The sequence below is a fragment of the Podarcis tiliguerta genome (genome assembly GCF_965153285.1).
Source record: "Podarcis tiliguerta genome assembly, chromosome: 9".
NCBI classification, from domain to species: domain Eukaryota; kingdom Metazoa; phylum Chordata; class Lepidosauria; order Squamata; family Lacertidae; genus Podarcis; species Podarcis tiliguerta.
Window position 1 is genome coordinate 13,173,260 of NC_139542.1, and position 12,273 is coordinate 13,185,532.

Genomic DNA, 12,273 nt, shown 5'->3' on the forward strand with positions numbered 1-12,273 from the left:
AAATCCTGTGTCCTCATCTTCAAGAATAGTAATCACAGCAAATCATGATGTGAACAGCAAAAAAAGGTTTAATCACCGGACACGAGGCAAGTACCAGCAGAAATGAAAAAGAAACCTACAATACTGATGCTGAAGTCTACATGCAATCATGTTCAATTTGGGAGCTTTTTTAAAAAAGTAGATTCCACACATTTTAAGGATACTACTTTGTACTAAAACTTCCATAAGTCAACAAGGAAAATGAACATTTTTTATGACACTGGCGAAAACAAGTCCTCAAAATATAAAAGTACAAAACCTATGCCAAATGTTGTTCAGAGCAACAGTCATACCTCAAGAAGTTTGGGACTCCTTGCTGTCATGAAGTCCCTCTGCAAAACAAAAAAGGACACGTAAAACACATATTAAGACTACCTGCAAGTCTTATCAGAAGTGGGGGTGCACCTTCAAGCAACATTACAGAGGTCTCACTGCTGCCTCCACTGTACTGAATAACCAGAAGCACTAATATTCCAGTATTGAGTTCTGTCATAGGAAGTTATGGCTTCTTGGTTATGAACGTTGCCAGGCAATTTGTGCCAAGTACCGTAATTTCTTCCAGCCAGATGGGCGGGGTATAAATAATAACTTATAAATAAATGAGAAATGATGATGATTCCTAACTTATCTCCTGTTGCAACAAAGACAAAATTTGAAGGATTGGGGTGGTGGGGAGTTATGACAAGAAAGCAACCACAGTACATACTAGCAAGACTCTCCCTTAACCAGAAATGGACCCACCTCATCACAGTGAAAAGTTCCTTTCAAGCCTGAAGGTCTGGAAAAGACTACAGAAAACGGAGTGGGGGTCCCCACCTTCCCCCAATAAATTGGAAAAAATTGTTTTGGGTACCCCCCCCGGCAATTTTCAAATGCCTCTCACTCCAAATTAGTAGCAATTAAATACATTTAAATATATTTAAATTAATATATTTAATTTTATTTTAAATACATTTAAAGGGGGGAGAGGAAAATAACAACAGTAGTCATAATAATCGTCCGCCCACCCCGTTAAATGAACAAAGCTACTGCAAATCCCCCCATATTCTACGCAGAGACCCGCACTCCACCAAGGACGAAACCCGAAAGGAATGCAATTGCCAAAGCACGCGGGTATAGCCAACCTCGCGCTTAGCGCGGCCGTGCTTTCATTGGCTCTCAGCCTACGCTGCTTTTGATTGGGTCCTGACAGCCTCTTCCGCTTCCGGTACGCGGGTGAATTACGTTTTTGGAATGATAGAAAGGAAAAGCAACCAATCGGAATTACGGAGCCTTAAAGAAGAACTCACCAATGAGAAGAACGGTTATATATACACACACGGAGAGGGAACGCGAGCCAATCAGAAAGGGCTTCAGGCAAGGAAGGGGAGCCAGTAAGGAAAACGGAATCCGAGAGGGCGGCGGTTTGAACGGCCTTTCAACGAACGGTGGCGAGCACGTAGAGCTACGAAAGAAGTAGACCTGCGTGTACGTTTCTCCTTGACGCGGGCGGTTTGCGAAACCCACCCGTGCTTTCCGTTCGATAGGGCTCTCACTACAAAGATGCGGAGCCCTAGAGCGACGCCGCTCTGAGCTCAGCCTGAGGGAGTGGGGGAAAATATTATTATAAGAAGTCTGTGACGTCCAGGAAGGAAGCAGTATGGCCTAGTGGCTACGGTTTCGGACTCTGACCCTGGGAGACCAGGGCTTGAATTCCCATGAAAGCTCCCCACGTGTACGACCTGGAGGTGGCGCCAGCCAAAGCCTCTCTCAGCCTGTCCTACCTCACAGGCTGTTGAGAAATCATATGAGATGCCTTGTTGCACAGGACTCCTTTCATATCCGTGTCATAATAATAATAATAATAATAAAAGTAATAATAATAATAATAATAATTTATTCCCCGCCCATCTGGCTGGGCTTCCCCAGCCACTCTGGGCGGCTTCCGACAGAACACTAAAATACAATAACCTATTAAACATTAAAAGCTTCCCTAAACAGGGCTGCCTTCAGATGTCTTCTAAAAGTTTGGTAGTTATTTTTCTCTTTGACATCTGGTGGGAGGGTGTTCCACAGGGCGGGTGCCACTACCGAGAAGGCCCTCTGCCTGGTTCCCTGTAACTTGTAGTAGTGTAGTATTTGGGAAAGGAACACTTCCTGCTTATTAGGGCTTGCTTCCACATGATGGTGCAACGAAAATCAGTGATAAGTTAGTAGAATGACTTTTCTCTAAAATGTTTCCACTCCTGGAGAATCCAGCCAATGTTTACAAAGCACTGGGAGCCGCTGCACGTAAGACTTTGGCTGTGCAGTCAAGTTGTGGACTTAAGAAACTGGAGAGGACGTTGATGGGTCTTCCCATTGGGAAGAGGCCAAATGCCTGGCTAAAATTCAGAGGGGAAATGCAATTATAAAAAATGTGTGCCCTTTCCTAACAACGTACAGCCTTCTTTCTCCCGTTACCCTGCAACATGGCTGTTCGTTAAAGTGCATGAAGTTATGAAGCTATCACAGCATGCTTACCTCTGAGGACTACACAAAACAGCCTGGTTTTAATGATGTTGAGCATTCCTGTTTTATATCCTCAGCCCTGTAGTAACATCAGTTTTCATTGACAGAAGAAAACAGCAGCAGCATCTTCATTCACCTTCAGCAGAGTTGAGGCCTGTGCCAAAGCACACCAGTATTGTCCAATGTTGATGGTGAGTGTGGCTCTCACAAACCACCCAGAGTGGGATATTAATAATAATAATTTATTACTTGCATCCTGTCCATCTGACTAGGTTGTCCCAGCCACTCTGGGTGGCTTCCAACAGAATATATAAAACACACAACGAAACAACAGACATTAAAAGCTTCTTGATCCAGGTCTGCCTTCAGATGTCTATGGAAAGTCATGTAATTGTTTATCTATTTGACATCTGATAGGAGGGCTAAGCGAAATGCCATGGTTTTGCAATGTTGTAAAGCGAGAAGGAACATGACTTGCCAGTGAATTATGGGGAACAAATGATGAATCAAATAAAACCAAGGCTACGTCCTGTTCAACAGAGAAAATGGAAAACTGTATGGGAAGAGGACAGCTGGGGAGGAAAGAGAAGAAATTCTACATTGAACATACTGAGGATTTAAGATGATAAAGCATTTTAAGCTCGGACAAATTCTTCTCAAGGAAATTGCCTCATTTTGGCCCTCATGCTAATAAAACCTGGTAGTAATGAGGAATGTAAAGGTTCTTATCAAAGAAAAAAGTGCAAACATTCACTTGTACAGAATAGTATAAACTTTTTATTTTTTTCCTTTGTGATTTATCTGACATTTGTTTTTACAATATAGAAAAGTGTATTCTTTGAATAGGTCTAGTAAATATAAATTTCAATCTATTTTAGATGTAAACCAGAACTAGAAAATTAATCCCCGATACCCTCCCCCTCTCAAAATCTGCTGACAATGGGTATGATACAAAAGCATTCCAGCTGGGCATTTTCCAATCATGCCGGAAATGCAGGAGAAACACTAATTTGGGGACATTGTACTGCACGAGTGTTTTGTAGATTCCTCCCAGTATCTTGATGTTAATTTTAACTAACTTGTTCAGCAGTTTCATGCAGGGAACCATGTTCAAAAACACAAAAGCAAGAGTAAGAAGACGGTAAGAACCAAGCTAAATACAGGAAAGAGCTTGTTCTAAAGGGGGGGGGAGTGGGGGACAGAAAAGTACATCTTTGATTGCACCTTCTTCATATCTTTTACACGCAATTCCATCATACATAATCTACAACCGGAATCCAAACTTCACAAAAGGTTTTCTGCACACTTATAAATACACATCACAAAAGGTGCAAGTTAGAATAAGACACAGAGTATGTACAAAATTAAACACATATTTAGTTCTAGATCAAAGTATGCATGTTCAAAAAAATAACTTGATCAAGTATTATTTTATCCACTTACACTAATTTACATTTATACATCTCTTATTGTATGGACACTTATGGAATTAGTAAAAAGGTGAGCTTCACCATCTACTCTGAAAAGGTAACACACTGACTTTTGACTCCAAGTCAAGAGTTCTACTCATAAAACAATTCTGGTAAAAGGAAAAACAGCTTCCCTTTCAGGGTTGAGTGTACGTATATGCCAGCCTGCTATGTGTATACATACACAGTTACAAAACAAAATATATATGTACAGTTCTATGCTGTCCCTTTGGGGGTAAAGAACTGACGTATTACAGAGCAGACTAAGATAATAGCAAGTGCTTGCTAATTCAAGCATGAGATTTATATCCATTCATGAAACTTAGAATGATTGAATCATTTGCTGCATTAGAAAACCATGCAAGTGTGTTTAGCAGTTTAATAATATTTTTTACAAAGGCTTTCACTTTGAAGCATCTCCACCCAAAATAATGCTATTTCATGGGGGGGGGGGAGGTGGAGTGGGGGTTCTGTTCCAGCAAGGAATTATGAGGTTTAGCTTTGTCTTACTAGGACGTGTCGGCCACTGCAGTGCTAAAACATACTTTTTAATAAGTAAGCTAAAACTTGAGGTGTATACAAAAACAGAAACAAAATGACACAGCGAGTGGCAAGGCAGATGCAGTTTACTTCAGATAAATTTCTGAATGGAAAGCTCTGTTGTCTGATGCACTGTAGCCACAATCTAACAGACACAGGTGCACTTAAATCTGTCGAACTCAATGGGATTAAGTGAAGAAGTGTTGGATTGTGGCCACAGAGTGCAGCTTCCTCAAATCTGCAGGGGACTACCACATTGCTAAAACACAATAAAACACCACATCTTTAGAAGTTTAACCTTCAACACCTCACTGATCACATTTAAAATAAAACCCAAGTAGGTCATTTGAAGACACCCTTGAACCATTAAGTATTCCCATTGACTAGCTGGGATCCAAAGAGCCATTTTAGCTGCCCCTTAAGGGGTTTTGTTTTTTTACTCCCTCCCCCCTCCAGGCCAACTGCAAATTCATTTTCAAAATCCCCCTTCAAAACAATTTGCTATGGAGTCTGAAGGAAGGGGAAACTGCTGTTTGAGAAACTCAAGAGGCACACGAGTACTCATGTGCTTTGGGGATCCTGGCTGGTATCTGGATATTGGGGAAATGGTTTGGGGCTATTCAGTGAGCAAAACCATGTAACCTTTTATATAGACTAAGAGTTATGCTCCCCTTGCACCCATATATCAATTTAAAAGGTGTGGCACATTGCAAAGTGCTCTTTAGAGGGTACGTAGCATCATCAAGCATTGCTTACATCTTACATCATTAACCCAATAAATGACCACCCCCCCCCAACTTCATGCACTGGAAGGGTACAAAGCTTAAATGATTTGGGGGAGTTGTAAGGTATCAATGAATATAAGTGGTATTAATGCTACCAGAAGATCCTTTGGCAATTATAGTCACATATCTCAAAGAGCACACTCTTAAAAAGATCAGGAAGTTACATGAAAACTTGATTACTGCCTTATAAGGATAGCTAGATTCAAGACAGAGAGAGATATTTGCCTTCAATCCTTCAGAGGGGCTTGGCTAACATTTGGGACCTAGCAGAAAAGTTTTTTAAAATCCCTAGCTACGTTAAAATTTGTCAAACAACATATTGATAATCTCTTTGAAATTGAATGAAAACAGTTTATTAAAATTTGGACTATGTATTACAGTGATACATTATTTTTAAAAAACTTACTATAAATGTTGTTTTATGCTGTTTGAGGCTATGATATAAATTTTCACCTTGATTTTTTGTATATCATAGTTAGATATTTCTGGGTCTAGCTCTGATAATGTGTTATTCTTAATATATACTACTAGTAAGATCTGCACAATAAACTTCCCCACTGAAGTCAGGCTAGCAAGGCAACTACTGCTTTCCAGCAAATATTTATTTTAACTGACTTCCTTTCCACATTGCCTTATCCAAGGATGTACTGCTATTTGCTTTTGCAACAAAATCTGTGTTGTGATGCTGGCCAAATGTCATTTCAACTGGGTTTGCAAAGAGGTGTTCCTGAAAGCCTGTCTGTCGGATGTCTTCCCACCCACCTGCATACAAAATATAACACTATACATTGCAAATAATAATAATTTAAAAAGAATTGCCAGAAGAAACGTTTTTTAAGAGAGAAAAGGGGGCGGGGGGCACAGACAACTCTGTGCAGTCCCATGAAGTTGAGAGGACAAAGATACACGCCATATGCATGAAGTAAAAGTGTTAAGCTAAAAAGGTACACGTCATTACAAAGCTTCAATATTAACATACACCAATGAAAACTAAGCAGCACCAAATTAAGAATGGACTAAAACTACATCTGATGTGAACTAAAAAGTGTCCCTGTGCCTTTTAGTGTCCTGTTCAGACCACAGCTCATTTCAAGAGTCAGCAGTTCATGGCACAAGGGTCGCTTTTGGACTTTCCTGCCGAATTAATGATTCTCATCAGACAACGTCCAAACTCCTCCAGAATCATCCGTTCTGCTACTGCCTTCGACTTCCCTGCCTTCTCGGCCTGCTCCGCCTGCGCAAGTAAGCAGTCACACGTCGCTTCGGCAACTTCCTTCGTTACAAACGTAAATGGCAACCTAGAAGAAAACAAGAACAAGCCGTAGCGCGTTATAACTTGACAATCAGACTCCTTTCCCCCCTAAATTAAGTATCAAGGTATCTATCTGTAAAAGCAAGGAAGATCAGATGCAGTTCCTCAAACACACACTTCCGTGAGAATAGCAATGTGCTTTTCTTTTTCTCCACAATCTTTATAAATCCAGGCTGACAATGACTTTCATTCACCATTTCCACAGACCCCTCCCTCCAGGTTTAAAGGGGTTTAAAGCCCTTAAAAGCTAAAGGGAAAAGGCAGGGAAACAGCATGTACAGACACCCATTAATGTGTAGTACTATGTACAGTCATACCTCGGGCTGAATGCGCTTCAGGTTGAGCGCGTTCGAGTTGCGCTCCGCGGCAACCCGGAAGTAACGGAGTGCGTTACTTCTGGGTTTCGCTGCTTGCGCATGCGCAGACGCTCAAAATGACGTCACGCGCATGCCCAGAAGCGGCGAAAAGCGACGTGTGAGTGCGCAGACGTGGCGTCGCTAGATACGTTTGCTTCTGGATCCAGAGGTACTACTGTACTTGTTCTGTAATTGCAGGAGCAGCAGAATAAAATAGGAGCCCAGGCAAGTGAGGCAGGAGGAGGCACTCTGCTCCCCAAAGGTTACAGTGGTGCCTCGCAAGACGAAATTAATTCGTTCCGCGAGTTTTTTCGTTGTACGAGTTTTTTCGTCTTGCGAAGCACCACTGCATTTAAACACTGACAACGGCGGGGAGGGGTGGGGAGAAGCAGGACAGCTGCCGCAGCCGGTAGCTCAGACTCACCCGCGCGTTGTGGCCACCGTGCGACGCGGCTGCTGGAGGACGGCGGGGTTCAGGAGCGCGACTCCAGGGACAGAGAGGCGCTGGCGGCAACAGCTCTCTGAGGGGAGCGCGCGAGGGGGGTGGGCAGCGGCGCGAGGCACCAACCGTCAGCGGGAAGGTGGGAGGGAGCCGAAGGAGCGGGGAAGCGAGCGTGCGTGCATGCAGCCATGACACGAGAGGCAGGGCCGTTTCGTCTAGCGAAGCAAGCCCTTAGGGAAATTCGTCTTCCGAAGCACCTCAGAAAACGAAAAATTCTTTCGTCTTGCGAGTTTTTCGTCTTCCGAGGCATTCGTCTTGCGGAGTACCACTGTATTTCCATGCCCTCCCTCTATTTCTCTCAACCTACAGCACTAATTCTTTTAACAGCACAGAAGAGACTGCATGACATCAACAAAATGGAAGTAAGCACACCTTCCCCCTCCGCTGGTCAACACCGGGGCTGGCCTTGTCAGCAGGTCTGAAATCTGCGAGGACAACTTTGTCTTTGCGGCAGTTTGTTGCTGGACTCGCACTTCAGCAGCATCAGCCAAGTGCATCAACGTCTTCCGCTCTGGGCTTTCTTCAAAGTTCTTGCAGCCGATACATTTGCAAATTGAGGAACACATGATCTTTGCCTGAACAGGAGAAAAACAAAAGCCTATTCATTCATTTATTTAATTTGTAGAGCACCCTTCATCCAAAGTTCACAGCGCAGTTCGCAACATAAAAATACGAAATGAGAACACAAAATACATAATAAAAGAAAAAAACAACAAACCCTTTCTAGAAACACGTTTAATAATAATAATAATAAAATTTTATTTATACCCTGCCCTCCCCGGCCAAAGCCGGGCTCAGGGAGGCTAACACCAGTAAATTTACAATAAAAACATAATTTGGGGGGGGGGACCAATTTAAAATACAGGTTAAAAATACAATTTAAAATGCAGCCTCATTTTAATAGTAGCCCATAGATCAAAACCATAAGGGGAGGGAAACATAAGGGTCACACTAAGTCGAAACCAAAGGCCAGGCAGAACAGCTCTGTCTTGCAGGCCCTGCAGAAAGGCCATAGAATGTTAAAAGCCTGGTTATAGAGGAACAATTTTTGCCAGGCACTAAAGATATGTAACACAGGCGCCAGGCGAGCCTCCCTGGGGAGAGCATTCCACAAATCAGGAGCCAATGTATAAAAGGCCCATTCTCATTTTGCCACCCTTTGGGCCTCTCGTGGAAGAGGCACAGGAAGAAGGGCCTCAGATGATTTTCACAGGGTCCAGATCAGTTCATATGGGGAGAGGCCATCTTTGAGGTATTGTTTTGCTGTGTGTTGTAAAATCACAGATTTATTCATGTATTCAAAATGATTATTGTTTAGCACACACCTTTCAGTGCAACATCAGCTGGATAAATATGACTGCCTAATCTGCAATGGTGCATCACTGATCTTTCATTATGCTGCAAAATTAGGGGATATAATCCTTCAGCTACTGGAGATTTTCGTTCTCCCATTCTCATATAGGTAGAAGTCAAGTCTGCAAGAGGCCCTTGAAGTTATATGGATGTGACACAGTAAGCGAAACACGGCAGAATGCCTTTGTTAAGCTACTTCCTGGCTCTGAACTCCTTTCAAAGTCAGAGCCTGGGTCTTTTCCAGAAGCACTGAAGGAATTTTTATTTAAGAGGTTTCCTGTGGCTGAAGATAGCTTTGGATTTAAAATAGGGATACAGTGGTACCTTGGGTTAAGAACTTAATTCATTCTGGAGGCCCGTTCTTAACCTGAAGCTGTTCTTAACCTGAGGTACGACTTAGCTAATGGGGCCTCCCGCAGCATTATTTCTGTTCTCATCCAGAAGCAAAGTTCTTAACCCGAGGTACTATTTCTGGGTTAGCGGAGTCTGTAACCTGAGGTACCACTGAAGAGGTACAGTCATACCTCGGATTGAAGTAGCTTCGGAAGGAATATTTTCGGGTTGCGCTCCGCAGTGACCCGGAAGTAAAGGAGCATGTTACTTCTGCGTTTCGCCGCTCGCGCATGCGCAGATGCTCAAAATGACGTCACGCGCATGTGCAGAAGCGGCGAATCGCGACCCACCCACGAGCAGACGTGGGTTGCGTTTGCTTCAGGATGCAAACGGGGGTCCAGAATGGATCCCGTTCACATCCAGAGGTACCACTGTATTAGTATTTCACATAACATTTATGAGCCTAATATAAAAGGTAAAGGTACCCCTGCCCGTACGGGCCAGTCTTGCCAGACTCTAGGGTTGTGCGCTCATCTCACTCTATAGGCCAGGAGCCAGCGCTGTCCGCAGACACTTCCGGGTCACGTGGCCAGCATGACAAGCTGCATCTGGCGAGCCAGCGCAGCACACGGAATGCCGTTTACCTTCCCGCTGGTAAGCGGTCCCTATTTATCTACTTGCACCCGGAGGTGCTTTCGAACTGCTAGGTTGGCAGGCGCTGGGACTGAACGACGGGAGCGCACCCCGCCACGGGGATTCGAACCGCCGACCATGCGATCGGCAAGTTCTAGGCGCTGAGGTTTTACCCACAGCGCCACCCGCGTCCCTGAGCCTAATATAAGTGTGTTAAAAAACAAAACAAACGGAACCGCCATGGAGATGCTGCAAGAGTGAACCAGGGAGGGCAGTGACAAAAAAGTACTGAGAGGAGAGAAATACAGCAGACTTTGGGTCTTACCTCGTAGCATTCACAATAGTTTTTGAGACATCCAGACCGCTTGCAGTTGCAGCCTTTGCTGTGCCGCCTGTCGGACTCGCCTTCCTTCCCCTTCCCTATTTTAGGCTTGAAGGCTTCTGGGTTTCTGTCAAGGCAGGCCTAGCAAGGCAGATGCAAAGAAATCCATCACCACATGCAAGTGCTGGAGACGCAAACTCAGTCTTTCACAGGAAGAACTGGCAGACACCATTTCATCCAGTCACAAAAGACAAAAATCTTTTTGTCAAGGTTTGGTTTTGTTTTTAGAGAAGAGCTTTACCTTGATTGCTTTCTGTCTGTCATTTTCATGGTCCAGATTGTTATAGCAGTTTGTGCAGTTGCAGTTGTTGCAGAACTCGCCATTGGCAAAGCAATCGCAGTACCTGAAAGGGAAATCTCGTATGAAGCTTGAACACAAAACGCCCACAAGGACTGCACAACAAGGGTGGATTGCAAGGGGTTGCATGGCTCCTCCAACCACACTCACGGCAGGCAGATCAGCCTTCCAAGTGGGTTTAACAGCAACTCTCAAACTTTGTTGTCACAAGTTTCGCGGAGAAAAAAAATCCCAAGGCCAGAACCACGGGGGCTTTGCAACTCTGGAGAGAAAGGGCTTCCAACACTCCACCCACAAAGAAGAAAGCTGGTGTGGCTTGGCCCTGAAGGAAAAGGAAAGGGCAGGCCTTTCCCCCCTTCAACTGAAAAGGTTGCGGACGACTCTGGGGTTGCGGGGCTCATCTCACTTTACTGGCCGAGGGAGCCAGCGTACAGCTTCCAGGTCATGTGGCCAGCATGACTAAGCCGCTTCTGGCAAACCAAAGCAGCGCGCGGAAACACCGTTTACCTTCCCGCTGGAGTGGTACCTATTTATCTACTTGCACTTTGATGTGCTTTCAAACTGCTAGGTTGGCAGGAGCTGGGACCGAGCAACGGGAGCTAACCCCATCACGGGGATTCGAACCGCCGACCTTCTGATCGGCAAGCCCTAGGTTCTGTGGTTTAACCCACAGCGCCCCCCACGCCCCCCCCTTCAACTTAGTAACTATTAAATTAGAACCAGGAGGAGCTTGCATTCAGCATACTGAAAAGTTGCTTGAACGTCCTACTCAGCCAACCAGGATGTGTTGCAGGCAACATCGTTTAGCCTCTTTGCCCACTCACATATCTTGATCTCAAGAACACATCACTACACAAGGAGGCCTCATCCTATAACGCACATGGTGCTCAGCAGCAGTGCGCAAGTTTTATCCAAGTCTAAAATGCAAAAGATAGTATCTACCGCAGAGTGAGATTAAGATAACAACCTTAAATATGGGAAATGTGGCCTCTACTTGATCTCCCTCTAACACAAGTTTTTATCTGTAATGGGTTTAACGTGCTGCTAGCCCACAACCCTGACCAGTGGCTGTGCTGGGAGCCCAATAAGATTTTAGCTACCTCTGCTGTAATGCATGCACTTTATTGCTGATGGAAAAACAGGGTTTTACTTTTAACATTTCAAGATGGCAAAAAGTAAAACAGTTATACTTACAGCTTAAGACACAGTGATTTTGTACAGTTGCATGGCTTTCTGGGGCGATTTGCCGATTCGGAGGAAATTATTCTGTAAAACAGTTTTAATGACTTCAGTCATTTTTTGGCCCAAACGACAAAATGTTGATTAGCTATATTGCGTCATTTGAGATGTGCAGTAACAATAATGGGACCATTGACCCATCTGTTCCCCACAGTTCAGACTACACAACCTAGCCCACCCTGAGCCAAGGTCAGGAGCATCTTAGGTGCCTCCAGATCAAGTGGTTCCACCAAATGACTTATCAGAAAATTAATTCCCAAACTGTGGTGCCAGAAGGAAAATGCTACTGCATCAGGATAAAAAACCAAATCAGTTTAACTGTCCTATAAGTCCGTTGTATCAATGCATAACAGAGGTTTATCAACTGCTTCCCTGAATGATCACCTGCTCTGGCATTGCTTTCTTCTGCTTAGTGTCTGTCAGGGACTAGTAATTCTGCTTTACATGAGCATCAGCTGTAAGTGGATCATTCAGTCACTCCAAAAGTAAAGACTCAGCAAATTCACCTGGCCTCATGAGGCTGTTTCCTGTTGTGTCTCCCT

The 12,273-nt window shown here is 44.1% G+C and overlaps 2 protein-coding genes across 10 annotated transcripts in view; both read right to left on the reverse strand.

Moving 5' to 3' along the window:
* SEC31A (SEC31 homolog A, COPII coat complex component) overlaps positions 1-1,148 on the reverse strand; it is a 68,881-nt gene extending 67,733 nt beyond the window's left edge. Inside the window, exons 1-2 of the mRNA XM_083398199.1 lie at positions 742-1,148; positions 333-371 (exon numbers count right to left, since the gene is read on the reverse strand). The gene's annotated coding sequence lies outside the window, so the exon portion shown is untranslated. The remainder of the gene's footprint in view (positions 1-332; positions 372-741) is intronic.
* Positions 1,149-3,283: 2,135 nt separating this feature from the next.
* LIN54 (lin-54 DREAM MuvB core complex component) overlaps positions 3,284-12,273 on the reverse strand; it is a 35,384-nt gene continuing 26,394 nt past the window's right edge. For all 9 annotated transcript variants that reach the window (XM_083398333.1, XM_083398337.1, XM_083398340.1 and 6 more), the window contains 5 exons: positions 11,687-11,758; positions 10,436-10,538; positions 10,138-10,275; positions 7,866-8,068; positions 3,284-6,621 (listed from right to left, as the gene is read on the reverse strand). In XM_083398333.1, coding sequence (XP_083254459.1) covers positions 6,420-6,621; positions 7,866-8,068; positions 10,138-10,275; positions 10,436-10,538; positions 11,687-11,758 — 718 coding nt within the window. In that variant the 3' untranslated portion in view covers positions 3,284-6,419. The remainder of the gene's footprint in view (positions 6,622-7,865; positions 8,069-10,137; positions 10,276-10,435; positions 10,539-11,686; positions 11,759-12,273) is intronic.